At 29.3% G+C, this 21991-nt stretch overlaps 1 protein-coding gene across 2 annotated transcripts in view; it reads left to right on the top strand.

The window, feature by feature from the left end:
- Nucleotides 1-897: 897 nt before the first annotated feature.
- MS3_00008743 (uncharacterized protein) overlaps nt 898-21991 on the top strand; it is a 52756-nt gene continuing 31662 nt past the window's right edge. For both annotated transcript variants that reach the window (XM_051217086.1, XM_051217085.1), the window contains exons 1-2: nt 898-1919; nt 20042-20181. In XM_051217086.1, coding sequence (XP_051073875.1) covers nt 20056-20181 — 126 coding nt within the window. In that variant the 5' untranslated portion in view covers nt 898-1919; nt 20042-20055. The remainder of the gene's footprint in view (nt 1920-20041; nt 20182-21991) is intronic.

Here is a 21991-nt window from a genome sequence, read left to right on the forward strand (position 1 = left end):
TATAGCTCATGTCTGATGTAGTTAATTAATGTTGCATCATTTTTATCATAAGAAATTAGTAATGATATATAAAACAATTATTTATAATCATTCCATAGCTAAATATTTTACACAGAAGTGAAAAATTTTAATTTGTGCTTAAGAAAGGCAAGACATGTACTAATTTAAGTTTGTTATTGACCTTGTTTCTAATCAGGTCATTCCCTATTTTCATTTTAGGATACATGCAAAAAGATATAAACACAACAGAAATATGGATAATGTGTATTTCTTGGATAATTACAACCAATTAATCAAGTGTAACCTTAATCTTTATATATATATATATATATATAATCTGATTATGGGTATTAATACCAATATTAGACTTGATAGTTTCAAATAAATTGAGAATTGAGTAGAGACTTAATGATAAATATATTTTTTATTGTGTCCCAAAAAGTAGAAAAAGTTAATTTCTGATGTTTCGTGACTTAATGTAAGCCATTTCTTCAGAGTAAATAAATAACCGACATTAAATTGGCAACAGTTTAAATAGTATAAGGTAAACAATGCAAAATATTTTTAGAACAATCAAAGTCATAATAGGTCTGAATATGTCAATGTCAAGTTATTCTTGGTCAAAATAAATTTATATGACCTGTTACATTATTAATTTATGTGTTAGTATGTGGGTATGAAAAATGTATGGATTTGTGATGTGAAGTAGAAGGTTGATATATTTTGCACTATTTCCTTCATACTAACGAAAAGTGTGTTAGTTTAATTTCAGATGTTTATTTACTCTGAGGAAGCGGCTTACATTAGGTCACAAAACGCCAGCAATATAATTTTTCTACTCATTGAGATATAACAAATATATATTTATTATTAATATGATTATATTTTCAGTAGTACAGATGTTGTTAAGCTCTTTGTTAGTTATTCAAATTACAGTTCATAATTGTTAATTTTCAAGTCCCATTCCACATGTGGTTGTGAATGAGCACTGCCGAAAAGTTTCATATGAAGATGAAAACAACTGTTCAGAGCTCTTTGCATGTTACGGTTTATTCCCATGCAAGTCAGTACAGAAATATGAAAATTCAGATGTTTAGCAGTAGTTGAATTTCCATTACTACTTTTTTTAATCGTGATCACTTTGAAATTTTTATTATCTCTTGTAATTCTTACACCGAATCGAAGATATTTTCAGTCAGTGAACAAAATATTATCCAAAACTTTTTTAATGTTCATTGTCAGGCAAGTTCTATAGTGTACATTAAAAAAGGGATGAAAGTGATCAATATGGCGGCTTATATAAATGGTCACCCTTATTCTTTTCATAAGTTATATACTTTATACAGAAATCCATACCTGTGTGCATATTTGTGTGTGCTTTTCAATACATACATATTCAATCACTGACATCACCATTATTCACTAATTTCACATTAATTTTGCGTGCAAAGATATACACACATACATTCCACAATTTATTTAATATCATATTTAGATTTTTTCATCAGACCGCATAACATATAAGGCAAACAGACAGCAACAGTAAAGCTTATTCTATATTGATGCCAGACAATTAGCCAACTAAAATCTCTGGGAAAATAAGTCTGCCTGATTCATTTAAAAATCACCAACACACACATAGATATATCTACATAGGTGTTGTAATGTATGCCTTTATCCAAATACTTTGGTGCAGCCTACGCAATAATAATTCCTTTTATAAAGCACAATGCATATGGAAAATATTTCCATATAGGAAGACGTGATATCCTAGTAACTGTTATATATATTTTTAAAGAATATTTGTAATTATTACAACTGATCGTAGTACTAACGTGAGTTCACTTGGTGAAAAAAAATCAAAATATTTGTGTATTCTGATTCTTCATTTGAATAATAGACAAATCTCAATATTAAAAGTAAGTCTGTTTCATAGTTTTAATTTTGTTAAATCCCTTTATATTCACTGGATAAACTCTGACTAATGTCAAATTTTGAATATACATTATTTTTGTTTATTTAATCTGAATATAAAGTAGACGTGGTAAATTAAATTCTAATGAGTATGAAACAGTAACATCAATTACATTTGATTATTTCACTTTATTGATAATAAGCTGAAGGTGAAAATTTTACAAATTCGATTTCTGCTATATGGTCGAAAAATTATTTTGATCTCTATAGAATCTATTGATATTGGATTCATTTGAATCCTCAGTATACACTGAAAAGTAGGTCAGAACTAGGATGAAACGTTCATACAATACTTCGTGGGTTTTGTGTTCTAAATGATAAGTTTAAAGCTTTCCATGATTGATGATACGTTTAGTTTTATTTTCTCTCACTAATTTTTATTATCAACAAGAATTACATTTCAGTAGTAAGTATTCAACTAGGAGCTTGTCAGAAACAACATGGTTATTTCTGTCATTACTTCATTGTTGGCTTGAAATAAAAGAATTCGTTGCAATATTTATATATATATATATATATATATATATATATAATGTTGTATTAACCTGATCCGAGAACTACAAAAACCCAGATTTCTTAAATTCATTTACTGTCTTAGAATATAGAAATTCGACTAAATACGACTTCAGCTAATTAGAGATATGCTAGTTGATTTAATTTCATTTGGAATAGATCGTAATATCTGGTGTATTTGACTTGTTTTAAATATTTAATTCATCTATATCTAAAGTGTCCAAAAGCAAAACATCTATCATTGGCAGAAACTGTTTCATTGAGTTTAAAGCTAATGTTATAAGTTATATGAGAATAATCAAACTAATTGTTAATTGCAAAGCAAAATAATATAGAGTTTTACTGATGAATGATTAATTGTAAACGATGTCATGTCAATAGATATTTAGTGCTGAGTACATCTTATAGATCATGATGAAATGTGGTCATTAGATTACATAACCTAAATTTGATATTTTTGGTCGATTTTCAACAATCACTTTGTATCAGAAACCTATTGTGTCATTCAGTTTTCAAATATTTCAGCACTGGAATATTTAATCAATAATCATTGAATTTAGTTATAGTTTGTATAAACTATAAAGATTTCATGAACTATTTATTGATAAATTGCTGTCATATTCATTCTTGTTTATTACACAAATGCATATTAGTTCCATACGTATATACATGCCCATACAAAAACATATATATGTGCATCTATAAATGAATACCTATTAGGTAAGTGAAGGCAATTAATAGGAAGAGCTAAACATCGGTTTCATGTTGATACTGATCAGCAAGGTATCTCTACAATCTTTAAGAAACTAATGTTCCTCACTTGTTTCAAATATGATTTACATAAGAAACAAATACAATTAGGTACAGTATCGAGTTACATAGATTAGTGATTTAATCCGAATTTCATAAATACTATTAAACTATCATTAAGGTCTAGACAATGGTACAAGGTAGATTACTCATTTATTCAATGATCATATCAATAAGTGTGCTTTACTAAAAAGTCTGGACTAACAACTCAAAGATATTTCACATAATATGATATTGATTTATTTGGGTCAGAACTTACATTTATACAAGTTAATTGAAAAACTAAAGGATGATTTTTGGTTAAATTTTCAGAATTAATTTATAAAAATAAGACCTATTCAGAAAGGTTTGTCATTTCTGGTTTGGTTCAAGTTTTTAGTATCAAGAACGATTTTAAATCATATTTCTCTCAAGATAATGTAGATTATTGTAAAATACTTATTTCATTAGAAACATTATTTGAACTTACGTTAAACAATCTTGATTTAACCTGTCTTTTTTTATTTGATTCAAAAAAACTGATCTACCGTAATAAGATCAGAAATTGAATAATAAATATAAAGCGCCAAATGTTTATTTTAAAATCAAAGTTTGTTTACACTTTATTAGTTCAAACTAAATCATATTCACTTAAACACATGCTGGGTCAATAAAGTAGAAATTTCCTTGTTAAGCAATTTCTATATTGTGTCCATCTTCATCTGTGTTCTGTATGTTTGAAATAATACTTTTTTTTCTAAAAAAAAAACCCTGAAAGTTATGTAACAGAAATCGATAATTGATCAGTACAAAAGTCTGAATGTTCATACTGAATGTGTAAATGTGCACAGATAAAAAAACAAAAGAATATAAGCCCCAAAACAAAAGGGTTACATAACTACATATTAGTGATTTATATATTTTTGTTTCAGTTTTAAAAGTTTTTAAACGGAAATTTCAATAAATAAATACACGAAATACAAAAGTAAGATGCCAAGAAAACTGCATAGTGATTATGTTAGGCAAAATATTTCATTTGTTTATAATATATATTTTGTTCAGAATAGGACGAGAATGGAATGCATGTATATATAATTGTTTTTATGTAATATACAAGAAGTCAAATCACTGAAGAATTAATTGTTTACGTTAATCTAAGCTTCTAGGTTAAGTTGTTTAATCTACCTCAAGCGATCTAGTAAAACACGAATACGTAACAGCTGTTAAAATGTATTGGATATTTGTTTATCATATGGAATTAAGAAGTACTTCGTAATAAAACAACTATATCAACAAAATTCTCTCATTAGTTGTGATCGAATAATATTGAGAGTGATTGTCACTAAGTATTGAATTTCTATCAACATTTGAATATTATAGGTAGTCAGAAGGAATGTCTACAAGTATAAGGGTGATTAGCATGGATATTGAATGAAAAATCAAAATTGTTCCCTAGACTCGATCAGCAAAACTTTTGATCTAAAGTTCAAACCGATCACAAAGTTTGAGATACTGAAGTTGTTGATTGATTTACCTGGCCATTAACAGAGTTTATTTATTTTTCCTTTATCTGTATTTTTGATTCCTTTATACATTGCTTCATTGAATTTAATTGGTAGGTAAGCTCGTATGTGAACAAGTAAAAAAGGAGAATTCATGTATTCGTAACAATATCTAACTACTGTTTATAAAAGCAAAGTATTTTCTTCAGAAAAACAGATTTGCTTTTTGTATGATCTTTTTACATACCACGGCTTTACATCAATTCATAACTATTATGTGATGAATATGTCGCTCAATTATGTGTTTTAGTTGAAGTTAGTTATTAACACCGTCGGAAGCCGGCCCAGTGGTCTAGAGAATAAGCGCGCACGCGCGAGACTGATAAGACTTGAGTTCGAATCTCGTGAGGCGTGATCGTGGATGCGTACTGCTGAGGGGTTCCACAATAGGAGGAAACGGCCGTCCAGTGCCTCTAGGTTTTCCATGGTAGTCTAGCTTCAGTTGACTCATGATCTCAACTATTGAAATTGATATAACATCCACGAAACCCCTTCTGATATTAAAAATATTTATCAAATCTATATTACCTTAACTAAAATTAGGACAAGTAATCAAAAAATATCACAAGTATGAACATAATAGGTTTTGCTAGTATTCATTGTTAAAATCTTGACAGAATTTGACTAAAATGCAAAATACATCTGGTTAATGTTTTCCTGAACCTAACTGAAAATTAGTTGTAGACATAAGTGTCACTATTTGGTGTATGAACGTAAATTAATGTTGTGAAAACATTTTAACTTCTATTTTGCTTTTTGGTTTATTTAATAATTGAGATTTGAGTGATGGTTAGATGTATACACGTTGAGGTTTATTTTTGTACTTTATTCTCAATTGCTTAATAAGTCCCCGGTAATTCATCCATTAGTATAATAGTTGACGGATTCCAATAAACGCTACACTATATCTTGACTTGACCAAACTTTAGAAATGTAAATCTTCATGTTGAAAAATCGATTTTTCAAGGATAAGACTCCCACCTGCAATACTTGAAAGATTTTCTGTCGAATTCTATGTTGTGTTGTACGCAAGATTATCAAACAGTACTACTAGGCTGTTGATGATTCCTCAAATGATATAAATTTGAGAAAAAAATATCACCGGTATTTGTATTTTAATATACTAACCATTCCCATTGAAACTTTAAATTATAAGCAAACATAGATAGTGCTCATCAGTGGAATCCAGGGCGCACTTTCGTCCTATTTGACACTGGTCAGCTGGGTCTACCTTCATCCTAGAGTTGATATTTACTCCGGGACTCATAATCGAGGTAATCCGCCCAGCATACTTATGTACCTATAAGAGACTGATCAGTTTAAGTCCTAAACATCAATGGGAAGATTGATACACGCAGTAGAAAATGAAGACGAAGATTATCAGAACTATGTGATATATTAATGCAATGCACTCAAAAACAGTGTGTTCTCACATTATACCTACCCTGGTAATTTTAGCTTATTATCCATAGTGATGAGATTTCGAATTGTTTTCATATTGTTTCCCTTATTTTCCTCTTTCTAGTATAGTTGATCCTTCTATTTTTATATATAAATGTTCTGAACAATTATATATGTGTGATCAGATTGTTCGAAATGTATTGCGCTAATATATCATCATATAGTTCTAATTATCTACATCTTCTTATTACACTATTGAAATCTATCAAAGGGATTCATTGCTTCAAATACAATATGAATATAAATTATAAGTTGCATGTTTTTTTAAATAAAAAGAATCTATACTAACTTAACTAGATTCATAAAATCATCGGTTAGTCGGTTAACTCAATTTCCATTGATTTCTTTGTTAAACTATTATATCATTAAATGTATTGTTATCCAAGTAAAACTCTTTACTTAGATAACAATATATTACCATAATAAAAAAAAAATATATTGACACCATGAAGAAGTATTTTCATAATCAACATTGAATTATTTCATCAATCAAAGTTTCTCATTTTGTTTTAAATGTTCTACATAATACATGTTTTTTTTTTAAAAAATCTTCTTGTTTGTACATAGATAATGCATATGTATACACTAAGCAAAAAGTTCGTAATTTCCTTTTTGGCAAATGTTTGTTCAATTGACTTTGTTTTCTTTTTTCTTCTATTTTTCAATTGGTTCATTTACATTTTGTTTGTTTTTGTTTTTTTTTCAAATCATAAATTGTCGTTATCTGTTTTATTGGACAAAATTTATATTGAATTTCATTCATTTAATTAGTTATTAATTCAAATAAAATATCAATTTTATTTAATCTAATTTACTTATTTATACTTAACTGATTGAATGAAGTGATTATAAATACATATTTAATTGATCATAGCTTGTTACAATCAAAAGTGATCTCATTCCACTTAGAAACTAACTTTTAAAAAGGTTACTATATATACAGATATATTACTTGGGTGAGTATGTGTTGATGATATAACTCATCAATCAGGTTGAAATTATACTTATTTAGCTTATTTTAAGATTAGTTATTATGATAATAAACAAACAAAGTAATATTCCATCAATCACTACTAATGTTGTAACGAATGAAAGCACAAGAAAGGACAATCGAATGTATTTGAGTACAAAATTACAAAATATCTTAGTAAAATCTGAGAACCGTACAGTATATCCTTCATTTGCGAAATGTCAATCAATTGTCTCAAATTTGACTATTCCTTTTGAAAATCTTAATTAATCGTTTCAGACTTCGTTGTTTTATCGATTCTACACTAGTTATTCTTTGTTCTCGTTCTCTTTTCTTTTATCTTCTTAAACCTTCTGCCTCCAGTCATTTCACTTTCGATTACTGGTGCTAACTACTTATATCTGTTGAGATCAGTAATACACATCACATTGTTAAAAGAAATTATACTATGCATAAATCAACTGATCATCGTCTTTTGATCCTTTCTAGAATTCATCTGTAACAGACAGTATTCGTGAAAATATGTAACGAGATTGAAAAGCAAATAAAATATTCTCTGATTTCCTAGATTGTTTAAAACTAACAATATTTGGTAACTATGTAGAAAATGCCACTGCGAAACAATGAAGATAACATTTGCCTATCATGATACGTTTCGGTCATAACATATTATAATAATGATTTTTCTTAGTTTGTCAATCGACTTTTTTTGTTAACTGTAAACTAATGTATTTGCTTAGTGTATGAAGTGTGCTGAAATAAATTTGCATCATAGATTAACATCAACCAAATAATTATTAAAAACCAATGAATGAGATATCAGTATTGTGTCCAATGTTTGGACACCTTAAAAATTCACAACTCTAAGTCGACATAAAGCCAAACTTTGATTCTTCAGTTCTCGTAAAACATATGCTTCAATACCAACTAAAATGAAGCAACTATAGAGATCTTCCTAGTCATTCGATTCATACTTTGCAGAACTCAGAACAAATCCTCAAGAATTATTTAACCAAATCCTGATTAGGTTATCATTAACGAATATCTGTAAGGTAGATTTTCCGATTTTCTGATGGGAATTTGTATTTGAGAACTCGACAAAGTAGAATTGAAGTCTTTATTTACCAACAATATAATATTGAAGATCACCGTATATCACAAATGTATTGGACTTGAAATCGTAAATCAATGAATTAATCATGTCATGATCGCACGAAACATTTTAGTTTGGTCATCTTGATTAGTTATATTATGTACACTGATGAATGGTTATGAATTAACACTAAATAGATATTTATTATTACACTGTTTCTATGATTTATAAGTTAATATCAATTACCCTAAACTACCATTACATTAAATACTTTTTCAAAACATCACCTAGATAAAAGAAATTTATTTATTTTGTTTATCCTGATGGTAAACTTAGATAAAATGATATAAAACACAAGAGAATATTTAGCGTATATATATATATATACTTAACATTAGCTTATTAGTTGATATAGTCAGATTCAAAATGTTGATATTGTAATGATTCAAAATTGAAATTACAATTGTAATATTGTAGATGTATGTTCATGGGATTAAATTCAAATAGTTAACAATTTACTTAGTAACAGTTTAAATTGATAAACATTTTACCTTTTAATCAATAAGGGATTGATAACATTTTGTATCTATGTAAACTAAGGCAAATAAAAAATCAATGAAACGATCATTTTATTATTTCATTGTATACATTTATTTATGGTTAGGTATATTTGTGAAATAGTCAACTTCTCTAAATTGATTATACATCTTATATACACTACTAGCACATACAAATGTAAATTAGTTATTATATTACTAAATAGTATTACAAATAATCAAGAGAAATGTTTAAGTTATTATTTCTTATTTTAACTTTTGGTGTAAAAACGAAATGTTTGTATCAAAATAATGTGACAAGAGCTTAGGGATTTGCTTTTTGTATATAGATGGATTGATGTTATATATGTATAACGTTGTTATGCTTAGTATGAGAGAAATCATAAATAACATAATTTACTTAAGTTAGTACCAATATACAACCAGATTTATATAAATTTATGGAAGTATTTGTCATGTAAATGATTACGCAATAAATTATTGGATTTTGTGAATTATGATACATTTGATTTCATAGCTGAAAGGGATTAGACTTTATTGAAGACGAGATATAGAAATAAATTTACAGTTATGAATTTCAGGAAAAATGAGCATAGGAATTATATTTTTCATCTATGAACAATGTTGATTCAGCTGTTAGAAATGCGATGTTGTCACGCAAATCACTAGGAATAAAACCAACATTATTTTATTGGGATAAGAATGCAATTTCTTTATGTATTCCTCTAGAACTGAGGGATAGCTCTACTAACTGAATAAAATATCCGTCCGCTTTTATCTTGTCCCAGATGAAATGGCTAGAACACACGTTATTATCGCTTATTATTTTACGCTTATAGTTCTTTTTAATACTATCGTTCTGCCAAATGAAACGCATTTTTTTAATACCCAATTCAATCAAGCGTTTTAATGTTTGGTGGCATCAATAACAGACCGTTCTCAATATGAAACGGTCTCCATATGCGTGTTTACTAATGTACACTTCTTGTTTTCACCAAGATTGAGCTCGCCATAATACTGAAGGACATCACATTTATTCTTAAATCCTATTTGTTGGAGAGAATCAGAGAATTTCTCTAAAAATGCCTAAAGAGGCCCTGAAAATGCTGGGAAATATCCTATTCAATCAGCATTGAATAGAGGTTTCTCAGAAACATCTAGATAGTGAAGAGTCATGTGTCACATTTCTGACTGAATGATTGCCTATCCTGCTACTGTGTTTAGAAGAGTTCCAGGAATTTCCAGAAGCCAAAGGCCAACTGAATGGCTATAAGCACCGTAGATTTTCTGTACATAAACTAACCTTGGAGTAAAGCGCTTTTACCATATTTGGTGCCTTTTCTCTCGTGTTCAAGTTGCCTTGAAGATTTAGCCAGTGGGTTACTAGAAGAGTTTAAGAAACTGAATCAAGTGTTCAATTAGATTTGTCACAACTACATATTAATATTTATTTAGTTGCAAGCTAAGTATATAAATGAAATTGCTTTAAAAATATTTCACCGAATGTTTCCTTATTAGCTCAGATTAAAATAGTCAGCATATAGATGGAATCAGTTAGTTTCATTTACTAAAGTATAACAAAGATATCTACAAGTAAATAGGTAATTATGTAGGTGTCTACAAGTAAACTGTCCAGTTCAGAGTACTTAACATCAGTAAAAGTATCCATTTGAGCTATAGATCTTCATCATTTCTACGTCTTCTACGTAAACGGTGCCGAGATGTTGTGAAACTATTCTCCTGAAACTTGGACTAGCTCCTAGTAGTACTTCAGTTGTTATCGTTATCCTAAGAACGATTTTAAAAAAGTCTAACTTTTGTTAAAAGTATCAGTCATTCATTAGTTTATCAAACCTGATAGTTATGTTTATTATCTTCCAACTGTTACAACACAAGTGACCAACAGTGTAAGGTTTTTTCTGATTTGATACTTTTTAGTGATATTCTTATGTATAAATGGAGATATTAGTTATATGTAGCACAGAAGACCTTGTGATACAAGTTTTGTTGGTCACTAGCCCACTAATGACAGAAAAACTTAACTTTCAGACTACCTACTCGCTCTCTGTATGAGGATAAATTGCATATTTTTATGAAATATAACTTGACTATATAAAGTTATTTACCACTGAATTATTGTCCATTGACCATAGATGAAATTACCTATTTCAATCAAGTTAGTGATAGATCATTTGATAATTTGTTAACACTTTGTACCCATCGGTAAATATGACGTTCATACGATTTAAATATCTGACAAAACTGATCATTTATCGACCAGTTCTAAAATTTGAATTTAGTTACTGAGTTCATAATATTATTGCTAATCATATAATTAATCAAGGTAATAAAAACTATCGTCGATTTAGAAAATTTAAAACCATAAACTTTTCCGAATACAATTTATTTCTTAGTATTTAGAAGATTTAAGTTCTAGTGAGAAGCCGTGGTAAGTGGAGTTCTGTTGTGAGATAACAACTCACTGATGACAATGATGAACGGTGGTGCAACATTGTAGATTGGTTTAAGTTAAACATTAACACCGTCGGATTTCGGCTCAGTGGTCTAGAGATTTAGCGCTCGCGCGCGGAACTAATAGTACCTAGGTTCTATTCTCGCGAGGCGAAATCGTTGGTGCGCACTGCTGAGGATTCTCGCACTGGGACGAAACGGCCGTTCAGTGCTTCCAGGTTTCCCGTGGTGGTTTAATTTCAGCTGACTGATTCATGAATCCAACTATTAAATTACTATCAGAATGGGTTTTGTGGAGATTTTAGAAATTTCACAGATTGAAATCATCAGTCAGTTGAAGCTAGACCACCATTGAAAAACTATAAAATCCGCTAAGACCCTCTTTGATCCTTATTATTTATTTATATACAAAACGTAAACTACTGGCTATTTGTAAGTAGTAAACGTATTTTTAACATCGTTTACAGGAGCTGTTATACGAGATTATACGAGATTTGAAATTTGAATAACTAATTTTCTAGATCCAGTTGATTACTGCTTTTATAGCTAAACAATATCTTTTTGATCGTGTTTGGCAATAATCGAGAGTAAAGAACTTTGATTTTTGATGGCAGTCGTTTCATAATAGTTTATGCTTCACACTTTGGTGTGCTTGCTGGATCCAGAATTTTCCTTGATGAACTTCATTTATGAGATAAGACGATTCTTATTTGCATATATTTAAGCTTATCATACATTGTGATTTTTAACTCTTTTAGGAGGCAGATTTTCTTGTGCAAGAACTTTGCACAAATATCTACACTAACCATCTTAAAGTCAGTATAAATTCATGAACTATTATCATCTAGAAGATTTCTAATGTTTCTAATGTAGCTCAGGTGGATGATTTTGAGAGAGTTTTATTCTCTGAGCTGTATGGATTGATCGTGGAGCTTTCATCGTTCTTCTGATGATATCATCAGCACAAACTTTAGTTAGAATTGAAGAGTTAGAAATTCTCCATGAATTGTTAAAGGTCAACAATGACTAATCAACATTGATGTCAACATGACAAGCTGGGAGCCGTATGTGGAGAAATTTGAACACTTCATTTCTACTTAGAGTTTCTGCTGATGATGCTGTTCAAAAAAACGAAAAAAGCTCCACGACCAAACCATACATTTCAGAGAACAAAACTTCATCAAAATTCATTTGTTTATATTTTAATTTTGCTTGATTTGAGGATGAATTATTTCTAATTTCATAGTTGAATTCATGAATCTATCAAAGCTAGACCATCATGGAAAACCTGGAAGCACTGAACGGCCGTTTCATACTAGTATGGGACTCCTCAGCAGTACACATACATAATCCCACCTCGTGGGATTAGAACCCAGGACTTCGGGCGCGAACGCCTAACCTCTGGACCACTTAGCCGGCATCTAACGGTGTTAATGTCTAACTTCAACTAATCCATGAATTATTGCATTGAAAATCCTTGGCTGTTAGAAAATAATCAACATTTTTATGTGTTTATTCTTTGTTTCAATTAAAACCTGATACATTGTGATTAGACATAAAATAGTTTATTTGAAAATTAAATTTTACTAACAACTGCAACAATTTATTTCAAAAATAATTAAGCGCGTTAAAAACTTAATTATCTTCATGTTAATCTACTTTAATTTACATTCTAAATGAGTTAATTAAGAAGGCGTGAAGTCTCTATATATTGAATAAAATTGGTTTTTTTCTTGTTAACATTAGTTAGTTAAATCGACTCTGTCAAATATTACATAACTGACTTAATTAACAGGAAATTGTTTGTTTAAAACGAAACTACTTGTGATGATCTACATTCATAGAAAATTTCTCGGATGATGAACTTTATTGCCTCTCATTATGTCAATGAATTAGGAATAATCAAAGAGGGGTTTTGTGGATATTATAGAAATTTATTCGTTGAATTTATGAATCTGGTGAAGGTAGACCACCAGAGAAAATCTAAAAGCACTGGATGATCGTTTCGTTCTAGTATGGGACTCCTCAGCAGTGCACATCCACGATCCTGACTCGCCAGATTCGAACCCGGAACCTGTCGATGTCCCACGCAAATTGAGAATATTCTATATTATTTATATCGAAAACATTTGTACTGTAAAAAACAGTTAAATGGATAAGCATTGAGTCCATACTAGGATCTAGTTTAAAGATGAATTTCTTAAAGTCGCAATGAGAAGTTGTGAACTGAAAGTTGAGATTGTGAGTGTATGGGTGGTGGTAAATTAAAACAAGAATAAAACTAAACATTGTATTACAACTCAATGGTTGTTAAATTGATGCACTCTCAATGAAAATTGAGGATCGTGAAATAAGTCCTTTAATATGTAAATCAATTGTTTTGTTTCCTGAGGGATCCTCACTTGATTTATGTTTGTGATGGGAATTGGTTTAAAGATACAAAAACTCCGACTAAACCATAAAATCAGTATTGAACAAATCAGATTTATCATATTGTGGTTGACGTATATTTATGAATCAATTTGCCTAGTGTTTGCTATTTATATTTATCTTTTCCTACGTGAATAATTTACACAACATAATACTGTTATTGTATTAGTAATTTACTTCAAAATACAACCAAATATCAACGTAGAATCACAATCATGTTCTTGACGTTCACTTATATTCTCTAATGATTCAAACGGATATGTGAAAATGACTTAATTGAGGTAACAGCTTAGCACATTTATTTGCTAGAAGTCTATCTGAATTTTGTGCTGATGATGTCGTTCAGAAGAAAGATGAAAGCTCCACTTTCAAAGCCAACATTTGTTTGCTCTTGAAAATCATTTGGAATCGAGATTACTAAAAGAATCACTAATTCATTACAAATTATTAAGAGACATTAAGTGGTCACTGAAAGATTTCTGTCAAACGTTTGGTAGTGTATGACTGATAAAAAGTCAAATATGCAAAATATCATTCGCTTGTAGGTTAAACATGATAAATATTTCTTGAATAATATATTAATACTTTCCAGTTGATTATGAATACACACCGGATGTTTTTGGGAACTACTCATTCGTTTTAATCTCTTGTGTTAGTCAGAGAATCAGTGGAAACTTTAAGACAACTGATATAAAAGTTAAAAAAAGACTAAACATTGAAGATCGCTTAACGAGGTAAAATAATTTCTGATCCGTATATCTACACAGCATGAAATTATTGAATTAGAGTACTATTTCGGGAGACATTTGCTAACGAACAATGTAATAACCTTTAAAGCTTTCTGCAAGCTATTTGCATTTGTACGGAAATCTGGACACATTTTATAAACCCTAATTCTATTCAAAAAAATCAAGTAATGTTTTATGTATCTCCAATGTATTGGTTTGATGAATTCACTCCTTATTTCACTCGACACTGAATTATACTTCAGGGAATGTGAATAAACGTAGATAAGAATTGAATTTAATCCTTTATGTTTGATTAGGTGTCAGTGCACTACTTCCTTGACATTATTCAATTCAGTGACGCATACCAACTGTCCCATATAGGGGAAAAATAGTTTCACTCTCAACAAAATGTATCTAAATATGTATTGGTGACTTCAGTGATTTTATGATTAGTTATTTATAATTATTTTGAGATATCAGTATCAAATCAAATAGAAGGAAACATGCTCAAGGAATTAAAGAAACAAAATCGCTTTTAATCCGTCGCTTGTTAGAATGTAAAGCTTTATTTAAAAGTAGAGACAATAAAATCATTTCAAATTTTTAAAAAACCATGTATCCTACTTAAGACTTTCCAGTCAACTTTGCCTTTTCATACAAACTACTAAATAGTAGTATAAAATAAAATGTGAAAAATAATCCGATGACATTGATTTTACCACATGCCTAAAGTAGTGTGTAAATCACCACCAATTGTTTTTATAATTAAAGTTAAAGAGTGTAAATTAAATGATGTTGTTGATCATACATTTGTTTTTCATGTGCGCGAACAACTTGTGACTTTTCACTGTATTACTGGGAAACAAAACACGTTTGACAACATTTAATATTTGATATCTTTGACAACTTTATCGTATGGAAAAGAAAATTTAGTATAAAATCTTCGTAGCGTAGATCTAGATGTTAGTAAGGAATACATTTTGTTCTAGTAAAAGTTATAGTGTGACTACTTAACACAAAAATGGCGCCGTTCTGTTTCAATAAAACAGCGAAACATCAGTCGACAGAATTGTCTTTTCGTTTATATACACATCTAGTGCTGTAAAATCGTATTTAAAGCTATTTTTCACTTAAAGTGGTCGATAATGAAATGGAGAACTATTGTGTTACTGAAAGCGGTACCAGATGTTACACATAATTTTAAGTTATATCATGATCAACGGATAATAATAATGATGAAAAAATGTATGAAAAAGAGATTTGAAAGAATATCCACCTGACGATTATAAACGAAGATAAATGAATCAACAAACACGTAAAAAAGAACCTGAAGACAAGATATGGAACAGATTAGTAAAAGATGACTGTCCATTTGAAGAAAGGTTATGTGTTTGAGAATAATCAACAAAATAAGGAGTGGTTAGATCATGTTAAAATAAGCGATTGGATTTACCGCTTCTGGACAAAAGAAACTAAGCGTGGAGTAATGAATCGCCAAAGCCCTTACTATGCATAAGTTTCTTATCCAGCTTCCCTTCGATTTAGTTAGTTTTACTTTGCGAATAATTTTGATTGAGGTTTCTGTGAAGACAAACGACCGGAATAGACTAGATGTTCAGCAATCGAGCTGCTGATTGATTTATATTCACCTTTCTATATCCATACTGGACAGTGATCGTAGATGTGTTTGGAAAGAGCAAACTTGGTGCTTTCAATATAAAAACTATGCAAGAGCAAGTAAACCGGTAAATATGCCTTGTTTTAGCTCAAGGCGGCAGTTCGTACTTTACTCGAACTTGCATTAGTCAACTTTGGAAAACACAATATGTAACTCAGATAAATAAAAAGATTCTCTATTTCTCACTAAAACTATTCAGAAGTTACAAATTTCTTTCTGAGAAACTCAAATTTCATGTTCAGTATCTCAAATGAGAACAACTAGATGTTTATCAGTCTTTATAATCTGTTTTCAACATTTATACCTTACATTATTTAGTGTGACTATCATGGAGACAAGTATATTTAGTTAGTTCCCTTCGATTTCTTTCCTTTTATCATATACTGAAATGCATCTAAGTCATAATGATTGGACGTCATTTTCTTATGCATAAGATATATTTTGTAAAAAAGACCACCGTTGTATAATACGTATTACACACACTGCATTATTATAGTAGTTTATAGTTTCATCCCTGAATTAGAATTAAAACTAGTATAAATAAAACAACCAAGTCATTATTAAGTTAGTTTATAGTTTAAGAAAATTTCTCAGATGAATGGAAGTCAAATTTACGAGTATATTTAATACTATAAATTACTCAAAGTATCTGAAAGTAAATTGTTTCGTTACAATTTTAAAGTATGGAAATTATTATTTCCCCTCTTTTCTTAGAGAACTCACGTCTTAGAAACAGTGAATGTTTCGTCTATTTAAAGTACTTTTGGAAAGCATTAATTCAAACAACAAAATTTGTCAGAAAGATTGATTGTTAAATTGCCTAGATAACTTTTTTAATTTTTTTGATTACTTTTCCGTTCAGCACAAATATAATTACTTTATAACAGTTTCTGAAAAAGGTGAACGAACGATTTAGGATAGTGGATCTTTGATTTTGTGAGAAACTCAAAACATCACATTAAATGGAGTGTATCTGATTAGATGCTAAGTAGAAATTGTCTGTACTGAATTCCTAAGGTGCTCAAAATTGATAAGTATAACGGTTGTGCAATCACAGGGTAAAATGATGTAATTTGAAATTTAAACTATTATAAGCACATCTGAAACGTCAGTTTTCTAGTTGATACACTTTGGGTGATTCAGTACATAATCAAGGTTCCTCAGGTTTACTTGTTCTGCATAACCTAATCAATACAGAAAAGTTATTTATTGACTACAATTTATGTGAATGATACCATCTCCACCACTAAAGAGTTTAAAGGTTACAGTCATCGACTGATCATCCGTAAATGTCATTTTGTCAACTCTACCAGTGCGATCATTGCCAATGTAGTCATTATTATGAAATTATTTTGGAGCTTAAAATGCCTCTTCAAGTAAAATAAACTCAAGTTATATGGACGAGCTTTTTCATATCTAAGCTACTTTGATTTAAAAACCACCTATCCTATGGCGGGCTCTGATCTGTTTATTATTCATTTAGAAAGTATATATTTATCTTAATTTTTTTTGGTTTTCTGAAGTCAACTATTCATTTATATAACATATTTACCAACTAGCTAAAAGGTCGTTTAAGGTTGTCCACCAAAGTTTAGTGTCGAACTCGAGAAATTACAGTACATACAGAATTTCTTTGAGAATAGGAGTAAGGACCAAATATATCTATTTTGTAAATCATCTGTAATGAAATACTTTAAAGTGTTTAGAAAATCAACGAAAACAACTATACAAATACACGAAATCATAGAAAAAAGAGTTAAAACAATATTACATTATTATAGATCTGTACAAGTGTGCATTTAAGTAGTTTCTACAATATATTTCATAAGATATGATTAAATAATGCAGTTTTTACAAAGTAAATAAATGTAAATCAATGTAAATTGTAGTAGGATTTAATCAGTAACTGTTGGATGACATTCAAATAAATCTCATTAGTATAAATGATTGAGAATAATAGAATATAATAATTAAATACAAAATTTAGAACTTGGATATGTTGAGGATGTTAGATCCCCAGAACTCACTTGGAAAAGTTCCTAATTTTGTAATTTTATTCTGTAAATTTGAGTTCTATGTTCTCGTGCCAAGAGACACTTATTTGACTTACAGCTTACATTTCCCAATCGGAAATCCTTGACTGTCATCGGTTGATGGATTATTTTTAGTACGTTATTTTTCGGCTCTCCCAAGGGTGTTTCTATCATTGTATAAATAAGCTTAATTTGTGTGTTTAGTGACCTCGTATTTTCTGGGTGCTTGTAGAATACATTCTCTACGCCTCAGCAAGACTTCTTGATCTAGTTAGCAGGGCGGAGGACAACGGATTAGAATAGCCTATCGTGTCACTTTATCTTTGACCTTCGTTCCGTTTACCGAGTAAAGTGGACTCGTAATAGCATTCAAGCATATCAGAATATCATTTATAAATGATGACTATGGAAACAAAAACCTTAAAAAAAAGTATTTCTGTTCATATTTGTTTTTGTAGTAAGTCGGAAAAATTCAATTCATACTGTTATCATTTATAATGATATCGATTTGTCTGTTTTAGAAATACCATGCCATGCGTGAATACTTACCATGTACTTCTTTACAATCTATGTTTTCTCATCAGTTTAATAATTCATTTATGATCTTTGTTTATTTTAACTAAATATCAACTATATTCACTTGGTGTTGTTTACTTGTCGTTTAATTCCCATTGTTCTTCAGAACTGCAATTAATTAGTCTCTAAATTCCATAAATTCCATTCGTCGCAAATAAATATCACTAGCAAACAAATAAGCACCCCATTGCCTTTCTTTTATTTCACAATAGACAATTCCAAACCATATTTCATTAATAAGCTTAGCTAGTAAACACTATTTTAATGCTTTTATATAAATTTAATAATTTCTTTTTATAATTCAATAAAATAAATAGTTTATCAAAGAATATTTCCCTTTTTTCGTACAAATTCATATGTACTACTTAAATAAGTTACTAATAGGAAATTCATTATTATCTTTTTTAAATGAATAAAAACAATCCAGACACTTTATTGTATTCTGTTCTATTTCAATACAAATGGATAAGAATATGTAAGTTGACTAATATATTAGATTGATATAAAGAGGAAATTATTCACATATTTGTCAGAAGTTTTATAATAAGCAAATAAAATGCATCAATATATAACCTGGGACAATTTTGGAAAGTACAATTTTAGGACCATTTCAAATGTTTTACATTATATCCAATGTGTATTTGTGTATATATGTGTGTTCAACACCCACACTCATAAAGAAATTTTCACATCCCACACATATAGACAAAGAGTTTAAAGAATATTATTATCTAAATGAGGAATTTTTCAGAAATGTATAAATTTGTGTGGTAACTATAACCAATCACAATTTGTTTAGCCAATATTCATTGGGCTAAGGTATTGGTAGTTATGATTTTGTCATCTGGGAAGCATAATAACACTTTTTTTTAAATACTCCATAAATACCTACAGTATTTATTGTAAATGAATCGTTTATCAGATAAATAGACCCAATACTTTCACTCTAAAGGTCATTTTGATAACGAGGGTTATTCAAATATTTTCAAGGTATTTAAATTTGCTTAGTTCGAAACTACGTGAAAACTTGGTGTTAAAACTGACTACAAAGCATACAAACATATATAATAACTAATAATCAACATCATTTTTTTAAATTTAAAAGTGATTATACTTATTACTGATTTATTATATATTATATCTTTAATGCGTGATTAAACAAACTTATTCATTATTAATAATGTTGGGTTATGTAACAATTGAAGTACAAGGAGAGAATATGGAAGGTGCAGCACGTCATGCTCAAAGATTAGCTGGAAATTTTCTTGAAGATATGGAAGCAATACAAAAAGCTTCTCGTGAAAGAGATAGACGGGCGATGAGTCATTTTGAAACTAATTCTGTGGTAAGTCTACATTATATTTTGTTAATTTTAATCTTTTGAGCATTATATATTTATTTAATAGTAGTAATCGGTGTACAAAAATATAAACATTTTTGGAAAAGTAATTATATATATATCACTTCTCAGGGTGTTTACAAAGTTCATGAATAAGAATCGCATAAATTATCACTGAAAACAAATAGTAGTATCAAAATTACATTTCAGTTCAGATTATGCTAACGGTGTTGATGATGAGAACTGTAAGTGATGAGGAAATAGCTGTCAACGTAATCATTTTTTAAGTTTTTAATTACTATTGAGTTATTGCTCAAGATACTCATCATCTGAAATGATTAAGCAAATAGTCATGTTCACGATAATTGAAAAAAGATCCAAGAGTATTGGAATTTACAAGATATTACATGTTTTCTGAATTGAGATATGTGGTTCTTTCTTCAAATATATTTATCAATAAACTAAACCATTGGGTTAGTTTTTAGGAATGGTAGTGTACTAGTTCGAAAAGATTTTCATCAAAGTTTGGTTTATTTGTATTATATAAAACTTTAAAATGTCTATTAATCTGAATAGATTTGAGTTAAATAACATGGAATCATTTTGTTTCGTCAACTTATTAACGGCTAATAACAATATAATAAGTGAAATTATAAATATAAAGTTACTTTTTATAGAAAACCAAAGTTGACCAGCAATTTGGAGAAATAATAATCTGTATTGAAATTATATGTTAAATCAACATGAATACCATTGAAAGACAGATAAGGCGGTTTAAAAATTGTAATGCAGTACCTAAATGAAACTTTTTGACGATTGTTATTACTTCCTTTAATACAATAAAAAAAATATTTGAATACCATAAAATATTTACGTATATTTATGTGAGGCAATTAGTCTGTTTGATGAATTTCGATAGTGTAATAAGAAGACGAAGATTATCAGAAAACAAAATGATGTGAAAATAGTTTGAAACCTCATCAATCTGGATAATAAGCTTAGATTATCAGGGTAGATTTAAGATGAGAACATATGTGCACATGTACCTAAATGATTGCAGAAATAAATAAAATCAAATGATCCAATAAGAGTAGAGGATAAACATCCATCATCCTCTATTGCCAAACACATCATTGAAACAGGTCATAAGATTGATCTTAACTCGACTTTTTTGGTGTTGTACAAAAGTATAAAAGGGCGTCTACTATGGTTTATTGAAGCCTTAGCCATATGAAAATTCATACCTCCTCTGTGTAGTTAAAAACAGCTTGTTTTCACCTTAAACCTATCGTGATAATATTAAATTAATATCCAGTGTAATGGGTTTTTACATTATTTTTCATATTTTCTTTGTTATCATTGTCTCCTATAACCCCCCCCCATTTCGAGTCTAGTTAACCCTTTATTTTTATATGAAAATGTTCTTTACAAGTATATGTGTGATCAGATTGTTCGAATTGTATTGCCCCAATATACCATTACATAGTTCTAATAATCTTCATCTTCTTATTACACTATGGAAATTTATCAAAGGGACTAATTGTCTTAAATTCCTTAAAAGAAGACTCCCTGTACATACAAAAATTATCATTTTTATTTCATTAGGTGTTAAGTTTGCTAGAGTAATATGTTTTATATGATTCAATGTTCAATTTGTTTCTAAGATAACATTTCTATTCATAAATAAATACCTAAGGTCAGGTGAAAGTATAGAATTTTTAATTGATGAAAAATATCACATTAAATAGAAAACAGCTTAACTTTAAAAATATGAAAATAGAAAACATTGTCTGATAGATTGGGTTGGTAACAAGGG

Source organism: Schistosoma haematobium, chromosome 1, assembly GCF_000699445.3.
Source record: "Schistosoma haematobium chromosome 1, whole genome shotgun sequence".
NCBI lineage: Eukaryota > Metazoa > Platyhelminthes > Trematoda > Strigeidida > Schistosomatidae > Schistosoma > Schistosoma haematobium.